The sequence below is a fragment of the Schistocerca gregaria genome, chromosome 5 (genome assembly GCF_023897955.1).
Source record: "Schistocerca gregaria isolate iqSchGreg1 chromosome 5, iqSchGreg1.2, whole genome shotgun sequence".
NCBI classification, from domain to species: domain Eukaryota; kingdom Metazoa; phylum Arthropoda; class Insecta; order Orthoptera; family Acrididae; genus Schistocerca; species Schistocerca gregaria.
Genome location: NC_064924.1, coordinates 637,179,691 through 637,199,419, shown reverse-complemented (window position 1 = coordinate 637,199,419; position 19,729 = coordinate 637,179,691). Strand labels below are relative to the sequence as shown.

The window sequence follows — 19,729 nt, the reverse complement described above, 5'->3', positions numbered from 1 at the left end:
GGACAAGGTGTTTTTGGAAGAGTGGGTTGCTGTTGACATTTAAACTTGCTCTGAATGTCCTTAAACACTGAAAGGTGAAGACTGTGTGTGTGTGTGTGTGTGTGAGAGAGAGAGAGAGAGAGAGAGAGAGAGAGAGAGAGAGAAGACTGTTACTGAACAATTTGCAAAGGAAGAAAGTGTATGCAAAACTGGTCCTGTAAATGTTGACCATTGACTTGAAGTCCTACTGGGTGCTTGTTTGTGAAGGACTTCTGGAATTGTGCAGAAATGATGCTACTTCTTGGACTGTGTTATAACTGGAAATGAGTTTTGAGTTTTCAAATATAAACCTGAGCTGAAGACACAGACCTCCACCTGGAACATCTTATAGTCACTGTACTTCAAGAAGGAATCTGTGAGGAGATTTAAAGTGAAGGCTGTGCTCATTGCTCTTTTTGATGCTAATGGTATTGTTCACCATTAATTTGTACCTGCGCTGAACACACTGTTAATGGTACCTTTTATTTTGAAGTGCTCAAAAACCTGCAAAAGGGTCACACACATCGGACCCCATGTTCTCAGTTTGTGGAGGATCTACCAAGGCAGTACATGAAGCCACACTTCCTCTTTGGTGAGATACTGTAGGTTAAAAACGACATGACAACACCGCCCCAGATAGCCTCTGACACTGTTTTGAGACCATAAAAAAACTTGAAAGCTGCTGTTACATGTGCTCTAAAGGACATATCAACGCAGGTGTTCCAGTGTGCCTAAAGCACTTGGAAAATTGCTAGCCAGATGTCCTATTTTGAAGAATTCTGATTCTGACCTATTATACTGTTCTGACCTATTATACTGTTCTGACCTATTATACTGTTCTGACCTATTATACTGTTCTGACCTATTATACTGTTCTGACCTATTATACTGTTCTGATCAATAAATTAGTTTCTATCAACTTCCACCCAAACCTGCAGATATCAGATACTCAGATTTGGACCAAACATTTTGTGTTGACAGGGTATCAACCAAAAATCTGATTTAGTTCATACTATGTGCTGTCGTCCACCAGAACGAGCATAAACATTAATTAAAAGTAACAACAGAACTACCAGAGTACATAAAAGGAATATATGTTAGCTTTATTGTTTGTCGTTTCTATAGCTGAGCTGGTAGTGCACTAGCTCATTGTACGAAGAATCCAGGGTTCAAATACCAGTTATGGCATTATTATTATTATTATTATTATTTTCGATTATTCCCATTTAAGAGAGCGTTTGAACTCGAATTCCTTTATGATGATTGTTTGTTTTTTCTCAGCCCAAATTTTCTTCATATGTTCACTGTGTTGTTTCTTTCGCTCCGCTGTCCATTTGCATCCTAGTCTCTTCTGTGTTGTGGTGTCAAATTTATGTTTTTTTATGATGTTCCTGAATTCAGTTCTATTTTCTGCATCATTTACTGTTATGTTTTGCTTGTCTGAGGTCCTCTTCAACTTCTTTGATCCATTTTGTTTTTCCCCTGCCTGAGGTGATGACTTTAAGAATTCGCTTTGAAATTCTGTTTTCATTCATCCTGTTGATATGTCCATAGAACTGCATTCTTCTTTTCCTTATTGTATCCGTAATCTTGTCTGTGTATTTATATAATTCTGATGTTGGTCTCTTCTTCCAGATTCCTTGCTCTTGTATCGGGCCAAAAATTTTCCTTTCTTGTTTCTCTATTTCTTTGATTTTAGTTTGCCCACCTATTTGTGTTGTTTCAGATGCATACAGTGCCTCCGGAAGTACGACAGTGTTGTAGTGCCTCAATTTTGCGTTAATGGATATGGACTTATTGTTATAATAGTTCCACGTGAGTTTATATGCTTTCTGTAGTTTTTTTTTATTCTTTCCTCATTGGCCTTTAGGTTGATCCCTGATGGCTCGATGATTTCTCCCAGGAACTTAAAATGTGGTACTTGTACATTATTATTATTATTATTATTATTATTATTATTATTATTATTATTATTACTTTACTGTTTTAAGTGTGAAAATGTTATGGGACAACATTGTCCTGACATTTTAAACAGCTGTTTGGAGTTTACAGCAGTGTTCTCTTGGCAGTCTGCTTTTGCTTTGTTTCTTTGAAAGTAGTAAGTCTATAGAGTACATTTGTAATTTCATAGAATATACAATCAGAAAAGAAAAGTACAGAAACAATTGCATCACATGTGTGGAAGTAATAGTAATACTACTACTACTACTACTACTACTACTACTACTACTAATAATAATAATAATAATAATAATAATAATAAACATAGAAAAACTAACAGAAGTACAGAATTGCTAAGGCTTTTGTGACCACTTGTTGACAAACTGCCTATTGGTTTCTGCCTCAGGTTCTTCGGCCAATGTTCATCCAATGATTTTTTTTGACGTTTCACTAGCACGAGTGGCTGGCATTGTCAAAGCTTCACCCTCCATTGCCAATGGTGAACTGGAGCCGAGCTCGCGGCTGCAGACTATATGTACCTGGCACTCAAACGTCAGAGGGCTTCTCTGTGGTCATTTCCAGTGCAGTGCTCCTGTTGCTACCTGTGACGGTCGTTCACTGCAGTACGGGAAGCCAGGAGCCATTTACCTTAAGGCTTTCCTCTTTCTTGTTGAAGCTGTTCGTGTGTTTTTGTATTTCTACAGCTTTTCTGAATAAGCACGTGTGATGGTGCTTCTCTACAGCCAGAACTCCCATGTTGGCAAATTTAACTCAGTGCATGCTCTGCCACGGCCAATTTCTCCATCTGCCCCAACCTGCGATGTTGCTTATTTTCTTTGATCCTGGTGTTGATTGATCGTCCAGTCATTCCAACACAAACTTTTCCATATGAGCTTGGTATACGGTATATTCCCAACATTGCAAGTGGGTCCCTTTTCTCGTTTGCCAATCTAAGATACTCTTTGATCTTCCTTGTCAATTTGAAAATTGTCTTTACGCCATGTTTGCCCAATATATGGCCGATTCCACCCGTCACAGAAGTAAACGTAATACATCTAATGTGTGCGGCACTGCCCCTGCAGTCTGTTATTACTGTTAGTACGTCCGCACTCATGTTGCAGTTGTTTCTCTATTTTATTGTCCCATTGTTTCTATTTATTCTGTGAAACTACAAATGTTCTTGCTGCTTCATCATGAGACATATCTGTTCTGTCACATGTGTCAGACAGAACATCACACCTACCTATGTAAATGTACTTAATGGGTTTGCTACTCTCGACTATCGAAGCAAAAGTGGACTGCCAAAAGAACATTTCTACAAAGTCTGAAAAGTCTTTTTACATGTCAAGAAAATGTTGGCCCATGTAACAAAAAAAAAAAGTGGTCATTTGTAGGATTGGTACAACTCACCCATGTAAACCACATTCTGTGTATCTGATAGATATGCTTTTCGTGTGCTCTGGTAGTTCTGGTGTTACTTTTAATTAACGTTTATGCCAGTTCTGCTGGATGACAGCACATAGTACGAACTAAATCGGAGTTTTGGTTGATACTCTATTGATATACAATGTTTGGTCCAGATCTGAGTGTCTGACATCTGGAGGTTTCGGTTTTAGTGACATCCTTTTCCGGGCAAACATTGTATGTGCAATGAAGAGTAGACTGTACTGTAGGAAAATGCATCAATAATACTCACATATTAAATTACAAAGCCGTTTCAGGTACATGAAAACTTAAGCAGTTAATTTTAACCTCATTACAAAACCCCGGTGATATGGGTTTCTGCTCGCAACAAGTATACATGCACAGTGAATACTGTGCACCCAATGACTGTTCTGCCTCATGCTGATAAACTTTTGGGAAGAAGGGGGGGATGAAGACGAGTGGGAAGAGAGTGCAAAGAGGAAATAATTTCAGGGACGAGAAAGAACAAGAAACATAACAGTTGCAGCCTCCAGTGCAAATAAGATTTTTGACTTTTTAGTATTGCCTTTAATGTCGTGGAGAAATTTGTGCATATTGTATATTAGTTTATTTGTTTGACTCTGTTTCTTCTGAGACATCTGAACATGTCAACAAGAATAGTGATAGTAGCACTGAAAGTCGCTGCTCTCTACACAAATATACAACGCTTCAGTGCATCAAATGCATAAAATGAATGGTCAGTGTTGCAAAGCCATGAAGGCAGCAGTGTGAGTGAAGCACTGTGGTGGCCCAGAGTGAATGACAGGCATCTATTGGATAGTCGTTGCTTCTTATGGGACTACCTTGGTGGCAGCTGTGGCAGAAATGATACTGTGGCAGCAGCATGCATGTAGTCAGGGATCCTCCAAGCAACCAGTTGCACTGCTTCCTTGTACGGTGTGCGTGCGCCCACGTGGAAGATATTGAGAATTATTTGTAAATTATTTTTTATTTTTTAATGTATAATAGGAGAAAAGTGACTATTTTGAAAAACATCCCTGGTCCTACTCACACTACTCAATTGCTGTTTTTATCTAGTGCCTCAAAGTAAACATTTGTGTGTCATAACACGTAAGACCATCTACTTTTTATACACAGAAAGAAGCTATTTCATTTTAATCTTAGTGTTAAGTGGAATTTAAAGCTCTGAGACAAAATGCTCTGATAAATTATAGGAAGAGATACTAAAAAAATGTACTTTGTTACTTTAGTTTTGAATCTTTTTGGATATTCAGTTACCTGCTTGATGTGTGCTTCCTGCTTGATGTGTGCTGCAACCTGTTGTAGACTTGGGCACCTAGTCAGGGACACACAGTTTACATAGAAATTGTGGTCTATCCTAAAGTCACTCTCATTATTAAGCAAACGTAATATTAAGGAGTAAATGCAAATGCACAATAGTGTCAAGGTTGGTGAAGAGACTTCTGGATGAAGTTCATTTATCATCTTCGGATGATTTTCTCACTGCACCTTTCTGCAGAATAAATACCTCTTTTGGCCTTGGTTAACTTACCTGTGTGCTGATTGGAGTTCTGAATCTAGAGCTCTTTATAGACATTCTAGAAGCTGTATCAGCAAATACATCAGTCCAAAGCATCAAAGATGTCGTTTTTCTGTGTTCAGTTGTGAAAATGGCATTTTATGTCACCAAGTGAGGTATTGGCCTGTTTCAGGCTTTTATCTTCACATTTTATTCTATTTGCATACTAAATGTGCATTTGAGAAGCTCTTGCTTTATTCGCTTTCTGATTGAGTTTCATTTGTTGACTTTGTGCCTGTATTGTGTGCTGTTTATATGAGTGGCTAGTGGTAGCCTGTCGTATTGTTGGTAACCCATCCTTTTAACATTTCATTCTTGTAGTAGGGTGGTGTCTGTGTTTTTTTTCCCCAGTTAAGTGCATTGGGTCTTGACCAGGTGATCTCCTTTTCACTCGGGTGTAAACAGGACACACTTTCGCTTATTCTGGAAGAGCTGCTGGGCATTTAGAGTTCAGGCTCTCACACCAGTGGGTCACATGGTCAGTTGGATAAGCCTTTGCATGGATGACCCTCCTCACTAAGCTTCCGCTGACAATGAGTGGCAGAACAGAAAACTAGTGTCCTCAATAGCTGAATGGGAAACCGCTGGTGGAAGGAGTGAGAACTCTACCTTGTTAGTAAACTTTGGGTGGCATCCTCAGTTGCCCACTTGCTATTGCTGTGTGTAGTCTCCAGACTAATTTCCTCAAGCAAAATATAAAGCCACTCATATGTCTGCAAATTTCCAAACTTTGCTGTTCCCATGGGAACAGTGTGCAAAGCCAACAAAATTTCCTGAATGTCCGACAAACATGTCTGGACGTAGGAATGGGGTGACACTTGCCTTCCCATGTCCATCTACACTTATCTCATTGGTGGCTACATTTCAACTTTATGGTGGAAGTTACGGAGTGGACTTAGAGATCTCTGGTTGGGAGAGCATTTCTAGGATTGGCTAGAAATGTTTGTGCAGGATGCTTTTCTGAGGTCTGAAGGAAGGCTACCAAACATGGAGAGACGTGTTCATAGTCATGTTGGGATTTGTATGGGTATTCCGCTTCAAAATTCTACTAGGTGTGGCTACTCTGGACTGTGTGTTTGTACACGTTTTTCTTGATTTTGGCTCCCTGCCAAGTCTTCGAAGCTTTTGTTTGAACTTGGACACATGCACTGCGAGTAATCATGAAGATGATGAGATCTGCGATTCATAATCTCATAATATTGACTCAGCCTATCAACAGTTAACAGCAGCTGAAGTTCAGTGCACTCTGACTTGTCGGCAACAACCTCAGTGGCAATCATGGTAAGATCACATTTTCAACGCACACTACCAACTTTGGGAACCATGATATATTGAGGGAAGAGGAGTTCATTCCTGGTTTATATATTTTTTAATCTTCTAACATGATACACACTTGACACACTGATATGTAAGTTTTTGTGCAATCGAATTCTTGCTTCAAAGGAGATTTTTCTCATAACCACTAGTGTTTGTTTCTTTATCAAGCTAACTCATTGGGGATCACACACCAGGTGATGTTTCTTTCTGATTCTTCCTTTATTCGTTGATTTGTATGCTCTATTCAAATTCATATTTTTGTGTAATTTTGAAGTTTTTGCAACCATGACTGAAAGCATAATTTATGTCATTTATATGTCTCTGTAATTGTCCAGCATCACATTGGTGGGTTATGCACAGGCTGTCAACTGTGTTTTACTTTTTGTCGGCTGAAGCAGTATGGCAAAGGCCATTCAATTTTTAGTTTTGGACCTCCATTTCTGCATCGTGTGTGCTTTTTAGCATGCCTGTTTTTAGCTATCTCATATTCTGTCCATTGGGTCTCACCTAAAGTCGTTTAACTCTTCTCTGTGTTCGTGTTCTATAGTTTTGACTTGGGCGCATATGACCCCAGTTGTTTTTTGTGCCCTAAGCCAAAACAAATCACATTGGTGGTGGCAGTAACAACCATTCATTTTCTTATCGTTGTTTTATTTTAATCATGTAAATTCATTCTCAAAGTGTATTATAACCTCAATGCTTATTTGTCATGAGTAATTTTTACAAACTGCTTGAATAAATACTTTTTACCATATCAGACTCCATCATTCAGCAACCATTAAAGTAAATTATTGAAATGAAATACCCAGGTCCTCCATCCACAAGCAATAGGTGAGGCCCCTGACAAGTTCACGAACTTATCAAATAGCGTTTACTGATGTGCACAGCAGTTAATTTTTCAAGTAGCCCATTAACTTCATTGGTGTGAGCTGTCATTCTACAGGGTGATTCAAAAAGAATACCACAACTTTAAAAATGTGTATTTAATGAAAGAAACTTAATATAACCTTCTGTTATACATCATTACAAAGAGTATTTAAAAAGGTTTTTTTTCACTCAAAAACAAGTTCAGAGATGTTCAATATGGCCCCCTCCAGACACTCGAGCAATATCAGCCCAATACTCCAACTCGTTCCACACTCTCTGTAGCATATCAGGCGTAACAGTTTGGATAGCTGCTGTTATTTCTAGTTTCAAATCATCAATGGTGGCTGGGAGAGGTGGCCAAAACACCATATCCTTAACATACCCCCATAAGAAAAAATCGCAGGGGGTAAGATCAGGGCTTCTTGGAGGCCAGTGATGAAGTGCTCTGTCACGGGCTGCCTGGTGGCCGATCCATCGCCTCGGGTAGTTAACGTTCAGGTAGTTATGGACAGATAAGTACCAATGTGGTGGCATTCCATCCTGCTGAAATATGAATTGTTGTGCTTCTTGTTCGAGCTGAGGGAACAGCCAATTCTCTAACATCTCCAGATACTGTAATCCAGTTACAGTAGCACCTTCGAAGAAAAAGGGACCAAAAACTTTATTGGCTGAAATGGCACAGAAAACATTCACCTTAGGCGAGTCACATTCATACTGAGTTGTTTCCCGCAGATTCTCAGTGCCCCATATACAGACATTGTGACGGTTGTCTTTCCCGTTAGTGTGGAAATTTGCTTCATCACTAAACACAATTTTTGAAATGAAAGATTCATCTGTTTCCATTTGAGCAAAGATAAAATCACAGAAATCGATTCTTCTAATCTTATCAGCTGCAGACAGTGCTTGAACCAATTTGACGATAAGGTTTCATAACTAACCTTTTTCGTAGGACTATCCATACAGTTGATTGTGGAATTTGCAGCTCTCTGCTAGCTCTGCGAGTCGATTTTCCTGGGCTGCGAGCAAATGCTTGCTGGATGTGTGCTACATTTTCATCACTCGTTCTCGGCCTTCCAGAACTTTTCCCTTTGCACAAACACCCATTCTCTGTAAACTGTTTATATCAACGTTTAATACACCACCTATCAGGAGGTTTAACACCATACTTCATTCGAAATGCACGCTGAACAACTGTCGTCGATTCACTTTTGCCGTACTCAATAACACAAAAAGCTTTCTGTTGAGCGGTCGCCATCTTAGCATCAACTGACGCTGACGCCTAGTCAACAGCGCCTCAAGCGAACAAATGTACAACTAAATGAAACTTTATAGCCCCCTTAATTCGCCGACAGATAGTGCTTAGCTCTGCCTTTTGTCGTTGCAGAGTTTTAAATTCCTAAAGTTGTGGTATTCTTTTTGAATCACCCTGTATATTAAAAAAATGAAATGATCGTATGGCATAGTTGGCCGGGAGGCCCCATTCGGGGGAATTTGGCCACCGTATTGCAAGTCTTTTTTAGGTGACGCCACATCGGCAACTTGCGAGTCAATGATAATGGACACACAACTCCCAGTCCTCTGCCAGGAATCGAGCCCAGGCCCCCTGCATGGTAGGAGGTAACACTACCACTATGCTACGTAGGCAGACATTCTATATGATCTGGGGTGACAGATTTAGCATCTCACCAATCTGCATACCCATAGGTCACCTAATAAGCAGGAGGTAATGTTTACAGCACACTTGGATTCTGGCAAAAATTTACATCCCTACCTTCCTCTTTCCATCAGGATGAGTAACTTGTTTTCTTTTGACCCACAATCAATCACAGTTTTTTCTCAGACTCATATAAATAAATGTATGAATCAAATACTCAATTGAGTTACAAACAAGACTATACAACACATTAATGAATATGTTCAAATTTTTGGGGGCATATTTTGTGTTAACTTACAGTGCAGTACTTTTTGTAACTTGGTAAATTTTTTCCCAAGCAGCTTGTGTGTGCTGTCCACATCTTTTTCTCATATTCTTTCTGCATTGTCAGGTAAAAAAGGCATGAGTGTTTCCGCACACTGCACATCATAGGAATAGGCAGGTGCATTGGATCTTTTAGTAAATGAGGACTAGAAGCTTGATGAGACAGTCAGGCAAGTCAGGCAAAATGGAATCCATGACAGCATTGGTTCAATAACTGTGGAGCCATTTCAAGGGAAAGATAGTATTAGAGTGGAAGATTCCCTATGGGTGAAAATTAGGATCAGGCAGCCACAATGAGTGATGAGGTAGGCGGTAGTGTAGAAAACACACAGGACATCAAAATGCAGTTGTCTCAGCCACCAGTGGCACTTTCATCAGTAGCAGGAGGAGCATTTGGAGGCGAGGATGTAAGGAGCGCACCACAGAAAATCGTGTCTGAGGGTGAGGACAATAAGAGATTACTGAAGGAACAAGAAAGGAAACACGAAAAGTCACAGGAGGAACTTGCTTAGGGGACGGAGGTGAAATTGGAGGCATTTACTGAGACAATACAGAAACAAGTAGATCAGAATAATAAAGACATAAAGAAACACCAGAAAATTATAGAGGCTTACTAGACAAGACAGACAGAAATTAATAAGGATGTCTCATCTACATTAGAGACCCACAAACAAACAGTTACTGAAATGTTGGAACAGATAAAGGAGATCCAACAAGTAGAATAGAAAATTAATTAAATACAGTGCAAATTCAAGGAAGTGGAAAACATTTCAGAAATAGGACCCAACAGGATGACCTTTGCATCAATTTCCAATGCAGCAGAAGTGGGAGAACTCCTGAAGTTTAAGAAAACTCAAGAAAACAACAACAGGGTCCACAGGGAGCAGGAGGACGTAATTACTGAAGAAATCATACATCTACAAGTGAAAATTTCACAAATGTTCGGCATGATGTGAGGCACTGTAAGAAGTGCCGATGCAACTAAGTGCAGGATCCTATCTCTACATGTGATGATAGGCAGTTACTAAATTCGGTCGCTCACAGATAATAGGAGCATGCCATCACAGACAGAGTGCTGCATGTTATGAACCACATCCACCATTAAACGAAGCTATGAGATCGATGGAAGGGGAAGCCTGACACTTTGCAAATTTCTGGTGTTTAGCAAAAATAATTCAAACTTTCACCCTGGAGCTCGGGTGAAACAGTTTAATTATTCTGACCCTCCTTCCTGGTCTGTTCGCTTTCAGTTAAACTGTGTGTAACTTTGTTGAAGATGAAGCTGTAACAAAGATGCAAACGGTAGCACAGAATTAACTCGTGTTGTATTGGTTGCAAGAGGCTAAGCCACGTGGCTGTAGCCAGCAAATACATTGCTCCAAAGCATCTAGGATGCCCTTTTTTGTGCTCAGATGTGAAAATAAGTAATTTTAAGCAACCAGTTATTATGATACTGATTGAGATGGTGAATTCCCCCAGAAACTAATTTGCCAATTTGTGTGTGTGTGTGTGTGTGTGTGTGTGTGTGTGTGTGTGTGTGTGTGTGTTAAACTTCAACACCAAAGGGAAGAATAAAAAAAAAGTTTGAAATTGGTTCTAAATATCAGTTATGGTAACATTGAAATAAGTTACAATGGACACAGTAAAAACAAAGTGGTACAAATTAACAGTGAAATAGGAGAGCTATTTGGTGTGTTTTTATATCCAGGGCTGTTGGAGTCAGTTGGATGGACATCAAAAGAAACATACAGAAGAATTGGAATCAAGTTCATGATGTGTCTGAAAGGATAGTTTACACTTGATTTCTGTTGTCACTTTTCATTATGAAACATGGATATTCATTGTGAAAAACATTCGTAAAATGAGGGCTGCTCAGCAAACATGGAGACAGATGTCAGTTAAGAAATGCTAAGAGAGACAAAGCAAACAAGAATCCACATTCTGGCCCTGAAGGGGCCAATCAAGACTGACAGACTGCCGTTTCATCCTCTGTCAGTGGCGTCATGGGTAGCAGTATGGAGGGGCATGGGGTCAGCACACTGCTTTCCTGACCACTGTCAGCTTTTTTTGACATTGGAGCCTATAATTCTCATTAAAGTACCTCCTCAGTTGGTCTCATGAGGCTGAATGCACTCCAGTCTAGTCCTCCTACAAAGAAAAACAGTCTGGAAATACTGTGATTCGAACCTGGATCCTTCACATAGAAGCCACGTATGCCGACCACTGACCTCCTGGATACAGCCTATATGAGGCAGGAAAACAAATAAATAGGTTAGGGAGCAGCCTGAAATGGAAGGCATTAATGACAGTAGTGATAATGAAATGGAGGTGGGTGGTCAATGAACCAAGTAAGTTATTTGGTGGATTTGAAGAAATAGAAAAATACTTAAGATGACATTTTAAGAAACGGTGGTTGGACAACATTAGAAAACTTGCCGGAGTGCAAGAACAAGACTACAGTGCAAGGAAATATCTAGAGAAGGACTTAATCCAGCAGTGGTTGCCACTGACAATAACTGCAAATTGTTGTAATCTACTTGCCGGTCACTGGGAAGCGATTAGAAGCTTAGAATAGATGGAGCACTCCCTTTGTTGGGAGGTAAGAAGTGTACAAGATAAAAATTTTATGTAGTGAAAGAGAAAGAAATTAAAAAGAAATAGTAAATTAGGTATTGTCAAACAGCAGTGGCATCAGTATTAGTTACACACAACAGCAACTAATTGTCTGTTTTAAAAGTCCAATCCCTAATTTTGTTGTATCAGTTTTTGGTGGTTTAGGAATTCAATATGTTGATAGTTTTGACCCTTCTGCTCTAGATTTGAAAATTTCAGAAAATATGGAGGAGATGTAATATTCAGCACAAAATCTGCCATTAGAAACTTATTGAGCATTGCATCTTTGCTTCCGGCATAAAAGAATATAGAATTCTGTCATGATGACCTGAATGTTAAAGATTCCCTCCAGAATTCTTGTAATTTCATGAAAAATAAGCCCATTTCTTGGTAGTCACTAACACAGTTTCTAGGATGAAATTTTCGGATAAGAAAAAACAGGAGGGGAAAGTAAGCACATGTGGAACCATAAAATGCACCACTTCAAATTGTTGTCACACACAGTCACATTTTCCCTCTTATTTTATCATAGAAATTCAGCAACGTGATTTCTTTTTAGTTCTTTCTGTTTTGAACTCCAGTTAATGTTTAGCAGTTGTTGGTACTCATCATTTTAGGTCAGAAGACCTGCAGTAACTGTGCTGTCAGAGTTAATGTGTTCCACCTGTAAGAACGTAGAGCTTTTCGTTAATGAATGTCTGTTAATCAATTTTTTTTTTACAGTTCTGCTAATGCGAAGAAGTGGGAGGTGAATCAATTTTTTTTTTTTACAGTTCTGCTAATGCGAAGAAGTGGGAGGTGGAACTCGCAACTCTGAAGAGCAACAATGTAAGATTAACAAGTGCCCTCCAGGAAAGCACAGCGAATGTTGAGGAATGGAAGCGACAGTTGCATTCTTACAAAGAAGAAAACCAGAGGATTAAAACTAAGTACATAGAGCTTGAAGCAGCAAAAGGTAAGACTGGAAGGTAGTTTGCAAATTACAGCTTTAGATTTTAATTTCAAACAAAAAGTATGGGGAAAATACAAGTATGTACTGTTTTTGTATTAAATGCAAGTGCAGTTAAAAAAGTACGAGGGTCAGTCAAAAAGTAATGCCTCCTATTTTTTTTTTCTACGTTTAATTGTCAGGAAATTTAAATGCAATTACATAGGTTGAAAACCACAACATTGAGGATCATTTTGTCATTTTTCAATGTAATCTCCGCCCATCTCTACAGTTTTGGTCCATCTTTGAAAAAAGGGCATGTATCCCAGCACGATAAAAATCACAGCTCTGCTTCCTAAGCCATTGACGCACGGATGTTTTGACGGCTCCTCATCTTCAAAATGAATCCCACGATGAGCTTCTTTTAGTGGCCCGAACAGATGGAAGTCTGATGGTGCCAGGTCAGGGCTGTATGGGGGATGAGGCAAAACTTCCCATCCAATTTTGACAATCTCGTCAGAGGTGTGACGACTGGTGTGTGGTCTTGCATTGTCATGCAAAAGAAGAACATCTGCCATTGATTTTGTTGGGCGAACTCGCTGAAGACGTGCTTTAAGTTTTTTGAGGGTTGTGACGTATTGAACAGAATTTATTGTGCATCCCTGCTCCAAAAAATCATCCAGAATCACACCCTCTGTATCCCAGAAAACTGTTACCGTAACTTCCCTTCCGATCGCACAGTTTTGAATTTTTTCTTCCTCGGCGAGCTTGTGTGACGCCACTCCATTGACTGCCTCTTTGATTCGGGTTCAAAAAAATGCACCCATGTTTCGTCCCCGGTCACAATTTTTTTCAGAAACTCATCTCCCTCCAAACGGAAGCGCTGCAAGTGTTGGGAGGCTATTGTTTTCCTTGCCTCTTTATTCTGATCGGTTAACATTCTTGGAACCCACCGTGCACAAACTTTTGAGTACCCCAATTGTTTAATAATCGTGATCACACTGCCTTTACTAAGAGAAATAATGCGACACACTTCATCTGCAGGCACCCGACGGTCACCACGAATGATGTCATCAACTTGCTGAATGTTGTGTGGAGTCACTGCACTCACCGGCCTGCCGCTCCGCTTTTCGTCAGTCAACGGTGTTTGCCCTTCAGCTTCCTTACAACGACGAACCCATCGTCTAACAGTGCTGACAACCACTGTCACAACACCATACACCTTCTTCAGTCTTTCATGAATGCGTATGGGCGTTTCACCTTCTGCATTCAAGAATTCAATCACACAACGCTGTCTCAAACGAACATCGATGTCGGCCATCTTACAAACTTCTGCTGTGCTGCCACCTGTTAACACAGAAAGTTACTACTGCAGTGGATTGCAGAAGAAGGTTTGAGGAATGGCGTCAAATTCAAATTTTTCACTTAACTTAATTTTTTTAAGTAGAAAAAAAATGGGAGGCATTACTTTTTGACTGACCCTCATATTATTGCGTTAAAGCCAATACTTAATATCCTTTTAAACATAATTCCCACCATTATTAAGGCATTATCATAATGAAATTCTGAATTATATTTTTGTGAAAATCTATTGTCTGATAATCCAACCACTGCCAAATCACTATTTTGACATCATTGTTGTTGGCATGGCACTGATAGAATGGCCTTCTTCTTCTTCTTCTTCTTCTTCTTCTTCATCATCATTGCCCATAGCCACCTTCCTGGGCTGGGTTGTGAATCAAAAGTCTCTCTTTTTGTCTATTTCCCCATCACACCTCTCATGATGGAACCCTGCTATTTGAAATTCCACTATCCCAGCCATCCAGTATGCTCTGGATGATATACTTTGCATGGATGTTACAGAGTTGAGGTGACGGATTACAACTTCGTCTTACACCCTTTGTCACATTGAAAAACAACACATATTCACTGTCCATATTCATGGTTGTAATTTGAGCATGATAAAGAGTTTTAAAGAATAAAATAATTCCAATCTCAAAGAAAGCAGGTGTTGACAGATGTGAAAAAATACCGAACTATCAGTTTAATAAGTCACAGCTGCAAAATACTAACACGAATTCTTTACAAACGAATGGAAAAACTGGCAGGAGCGGACCTTGGGGAAGATCAGTTTGGATTCTGTAGAACTGTTGGAACGCGTGAGGCAATACTAACCTTAAGACTTATCTTAGAAGAAAGATTAAGAAAAGGCAAACCTACATTTCTAGCATTTGTAGACTTTGAGAAAGCTTTTGACAATGTTAACTGGAATACTCTCTTTCAAATTCTGAAGGTGGCAGGGATAAAATACAGGGAGCGAAAGGCTATTTACAATTTGTACAGAAAGCAGATGGCAGTTAAAAGGGTCGAGGGACACGAAAGGATAGCAGTGGTTGGGAAGGGAGTGAGACAGGGTTGTAGCCTCTCCCCGATGTTATTCAATCTGTATATTGAGCAAGCAGTAAAGGAAACAAAAGAAAAATTCGGAGTAGGTATTAAAATTCATGGAGAAGAAATAAAAACTTTGAGGTTCACCGATGACATTGTAATTCTGTCAGAGACAGCAAAGGACTTGGAAGAGCAGTTGAACGGAATGGACAGTGTCTTGAAAGGAGGATAGAAGATGAACATCAACAAAAGCAAAACGAGGATAATGTAATGTAGTCAAATTAAGTTGGGTGATGCTGAGGGAATTAGAGTAGGAAAAGACACACTTACAGTAGTAAAGGAGTCTTGCTATTTAGGGAGCAAAATAACTGATGATGGTCGAAGCAGAGAGGATACAAAATGAAGACTGGCAATGGCAAGGAAATCGTTTCTGAAGAAGAGAAATTTGTTAACATTGAGTATAGATTTAAGTGTCAGGAAGTAATGTCTGAAAGTTTTTGTATGGAGTGTAGCCATGTATGGAAGTGAAACATGGATGATAAATAGTTTGGACAAGAAGAGAATAGAAGCTTTCAAAATATGGTGCTACAGAAGAATGCTGAAGATTAGATGGGTAGATCACATAACTAATGAGGAGGTATTGAATAGAATTGGGGAGAAGAGGAGTTTGTGGCACAACTTGACAAAAAGAAGGGACTGGTTGGTAGGACATGTTTTGAGGCATCAAGGGATCACAAATTTAGTACTGGAGGGCAGTGTGGAGGGTAAAAATCGTAGAGGGAGACCAAGAGATGAATACACTAAGCAGATTCAGAAGGATGTAGGTTGCAGTAAGTACTGGGAGATGAAGAAGCTTGCACAGGATAGAGTAGCATGGAGAGCTGCATCAAACCAGTCTCGGGACTGAAGACCACAACAACAATAACAAAGAGTTTTATTAATGATACTTGGTGTTTTGGAACCCAAAACTCACTGAGGACATGCCTAACTTTCCCACTTGACACAGTGCAAGACGTTTTTTATAAAGTAGGAGGCACCTGAAGGCAGGGACACAGAACTTAATGAATTTTTTCAATCATCTGCCTCAGATTCATGATTGCCTCTATACAGTACCTGTACCTATCACAAAATCTGCTTGTTCTGCAGAAATCTGAGCCTGTAGGTATTTCTTCAGATTTTGATTCATTATCTACAGGAGGAATTTCCTATTCTGTGATATTAATGCAATATTTCAATAATTGGAGCAGTCTCTAACTGACCCTTTCTTGCGAAGAGGAATTAGAACAGATGTAATCCAGTGTTTATGCCTCTCACCAGTTTTCCACACCTTATTACATATTAAATATAAAGCACAAATGCCTTTCTTTCCCGTCACAGTCACATCTGGGACTTGGTTGTTTTTTCAAATTCCTGATTCTATGCTCAATATCACTGAACAAAATATCAGATTCTGTGTTTGATTCTAAGCAAATTTTCTCTTCCTTGATTTTATTTTGTTTGTTATCAAAAATTTTAGTTGCAGGATTGTGCTCCCCATTTGTGCTAAAGATAACTTTAATGTGGAGTAGTGAATGCCATTTTTCCTTCTGGTATTGTAATTATGTACATCATTGTTCCTCTTTAGATATATTGAACTACTTATAACAGACTTCGTAGGGGAATAATGGGAATAAATATTCTGTTAAGAAATAGTCAGAATGCCCAACTCCTTGAACAGATGTCTACAAGATGTTCATGGGCATGCACCACATATACTCTTATGACACATTTTTGAGCAATCTTATCTTAAGCAATCCTATCTTAAAGATAGGTTTACCCCAGAACATTATTCCGTGTGACATTATTCAATAAAAGCATGCAAAATATGTAAGTTTACTGATTTGTGTCTCCACAAGATTTGCAGTGATTCTAATTGCAAATGTGACTGAACTAAATTGTTTTAGGAGTTCCAACATGTGCTTTCTCCTGTTTAAAATCTCGTCAGTATGGACACCTAAGAATTTTGAAGTGTCTACCCAATTTTTTTATTTCCTCATTGTGTATTACACTTATCATTGGTTTACTTCCTCTAGACGAGCAGAATTGAATATTTCGTATCTTTTTAAAATTGAGGGCGAGACTATTCCCAGAAAACCAGTCAATGATACTTTAAAGGACAGTATTTACTATTTCTGCTGTTTCAGTTTGACTTTATTACAATACTAGTGTCATCTGTAAAAAGAAGTAATTCTAGTTTGTTCTTTCAGACACACCATTTTGATCCTGCATCCACTACGAATAAAGACAAAGGAATTAAAGACATTAGTTGCCAGTAGGCATTGATTTATTTCGATGAGGAAAGTTGAAAATTTGTGCCGGACCAGGATTCAAACCTGAGTCTCCTGCTTAATAGGAGCATGCGCTGCAAGATCATGTCCTTTTTGACATGTATGAAAAACCAGACACCCCACAGCCCATATATAATTAAGGCAATGATCCCTTCAGTGTAAATGCGTGCCAAGCTTGAACTTTTATGGGAATCAGTGAGATGCCGTAAGTAATGAGGCTAATAAGAGGGGGCAGAATGTCAGTAGAAGTGACTAATTTGGGCCTGTTGGGAGGCATACTTGGGTAGTCCATGCAGTTGTGGTGACCAGTGTACGTGGATGATGTAATAATCAGCACATGTGGCTAGTAAGCAGGAAACTTGGGTTCGAATCATGGTCTGGCACAAATATTTCAACTTTAACCATTAATATAAATCAAAACCCACTGGCAGCTAACATCTTTAATTTCATTGTGTCTTAATTCTGCCTGTTGTATATTAGACAGAAGATCATTTATATATGTGAGGAACAGTAGAGGACCTAAAATTGAGCCTTGGGGGACCTCCATACGTGATTTCTCCCCCGTCAGAATTACATCCCCAGACTATATTGATTGATTTACTAAGTTTAACTTTCTGCCTTCTTTTCGTTAGGTATGACATAATCCATTGGCTGGCTGTATCATCAATCCGAAAAAACTTTAGTGCATTTTATTTAGCTGTGGATTGTGGTCAGTGTCATCAGAAATACTGGAGAGGTACTGTATTTGACATTGTGGCAATTCCACTTTATTTTTCAGCAAAGTTATTTGCATCAATGTCCTCCACTCTACGATCAGTAGTAGTGTTTAGTATATGCAACTCTAAATAATTGTCCACGCCATAGTGGCAAGGAGACAGCACGTACTATAGCTTGTCACAGTTCTTTGGGCAAGATTTTTACAGTAAAAATATGCTCATTAACATATGTAGAGAAGGTTCTGACAGAATGTAAATAATTTAGGAGCAAAGGTAAAACTTGCTGAATATCAAGGTGTCAACAAACACACAAAAAAGACTGAAAAGATATTTAGCTTACTAGATGAATCCTTTCTTCAGGCAACACATCTACATCTACATCTCCATCTAAGTACGTAGTCTGCAAGCCGTGTATGGTGTGTGGTGCAGGGAACCCTGTGCCACTACTAGTCACTTCCTTACTTCCTTTCCAGTCCACTCACAAATAGAACGAGGGAAAAGCGACTGTCTATATGCCTCTGAATGAGCTCCAATTTCTCCTATCTTATCGTTGTGGTCTTTATGTGAAATGTATGTTGGCAGCAGTAGGATCATCCTGCAGTCAGCTTCAAATGCCGGTTCTCTAAATTTTGCTCAATAGTGTCCCTCGAAAAGGAACATTTCTTTCCCTCCAGGCATTTCCATTTGAGTTCCTGAAGCTTTTGTGTAACACTTGCATATTACTGACACCTACCTGTAAGAAATCTGGCACCTCGCCTCTGAATTGCTTTGGTGACCCCTTTAATCTGATGTGGTACAGACCCCAAACACTGGAGCAGTACTTCAGAAGAGGTCGCTCTAACATCCTACATGCAGTCACCTTCACAGATGAACCACAGTTTGCTAAAATTCTCCCAGTAAATCAAAGTTGACCATTCGTCTTTCTCAAATGCTCATTCAATTTCATATCTTTTTGTAGTGTTATGTCCAGATATTTAAACGACATGACTGTGTCAAGCAGGACACTACTAATGCTGTATCCCAATATTATGAGTTTGTTTTTCCTACTCATCCACATTAACTTTCATTTTACTACATTTAGAGGCAGCTGCCGTTCATCACACCAACTAGAAATTTTGCCTGAATTATCTTGTGTCAACCTGCAGTCACTCACCTTCAGCACCTACCCATACAATGCAGCATCATTATCTAACAATCACATATTGCTACCCACTCTGTCCTTCAGACGATTTACGTATATAGAAAGTAATAGCTGTCCTATCATGCTTCCCTGGAACACTCCTGACAGTATCCTTGTCACTCATGAATACTGGCTGTTGAGGACAATATACTGGCTTGTATTACGTAAGAAGTCTTTGAACCACTTGCTTATCTGGGAACCTATCCAGTATGCTCGTACATTCATTAACAGTCTGCACCCATGGTACCATGTCAAATCCATTTTGGAAATCTAGGAATATGGAATCTGCCTATTGTCCTTCATCCATAGTTTACAGTTTACAGTTTATCATGTGAGAAGGAGAAAGCTCAATTTCACATTACTGATGCTTTCCAAAACTGTGATTATTCGTAGACACAAGCTTTTAAGCTTCTAGGAAATCTATTATATTCAAACTCAGAATATATTCTAGA

General features: G+C 39.2%; 1 protein-coding gene across 11 annotated transcripts in view; it reads left to right on the top strand.

Annotated features, from left to right (window-relative positions):
- LOC126272429 (homer protein homolog 2) overlaps positions 1-19,729 on the top strand; it is an 807,523-nt gene that overhangs the window by 747,012 nt on the left and 40,782 nt on the right. For all 11 annotated transcript variants that reach the window (XM_049975295.1, XM_049975297.1, XM_049975288.1 and 8 more), the window contains one exon: positions 12,512-12,693. In XM_049975295.1, coding sequence (XP_049831252.1) covers positions 12,512-12,693 — 182 coding nt within the window. The remainder of the gene's footprint in view (positions 1-12,511; positions 12,694-19,729) is intronic.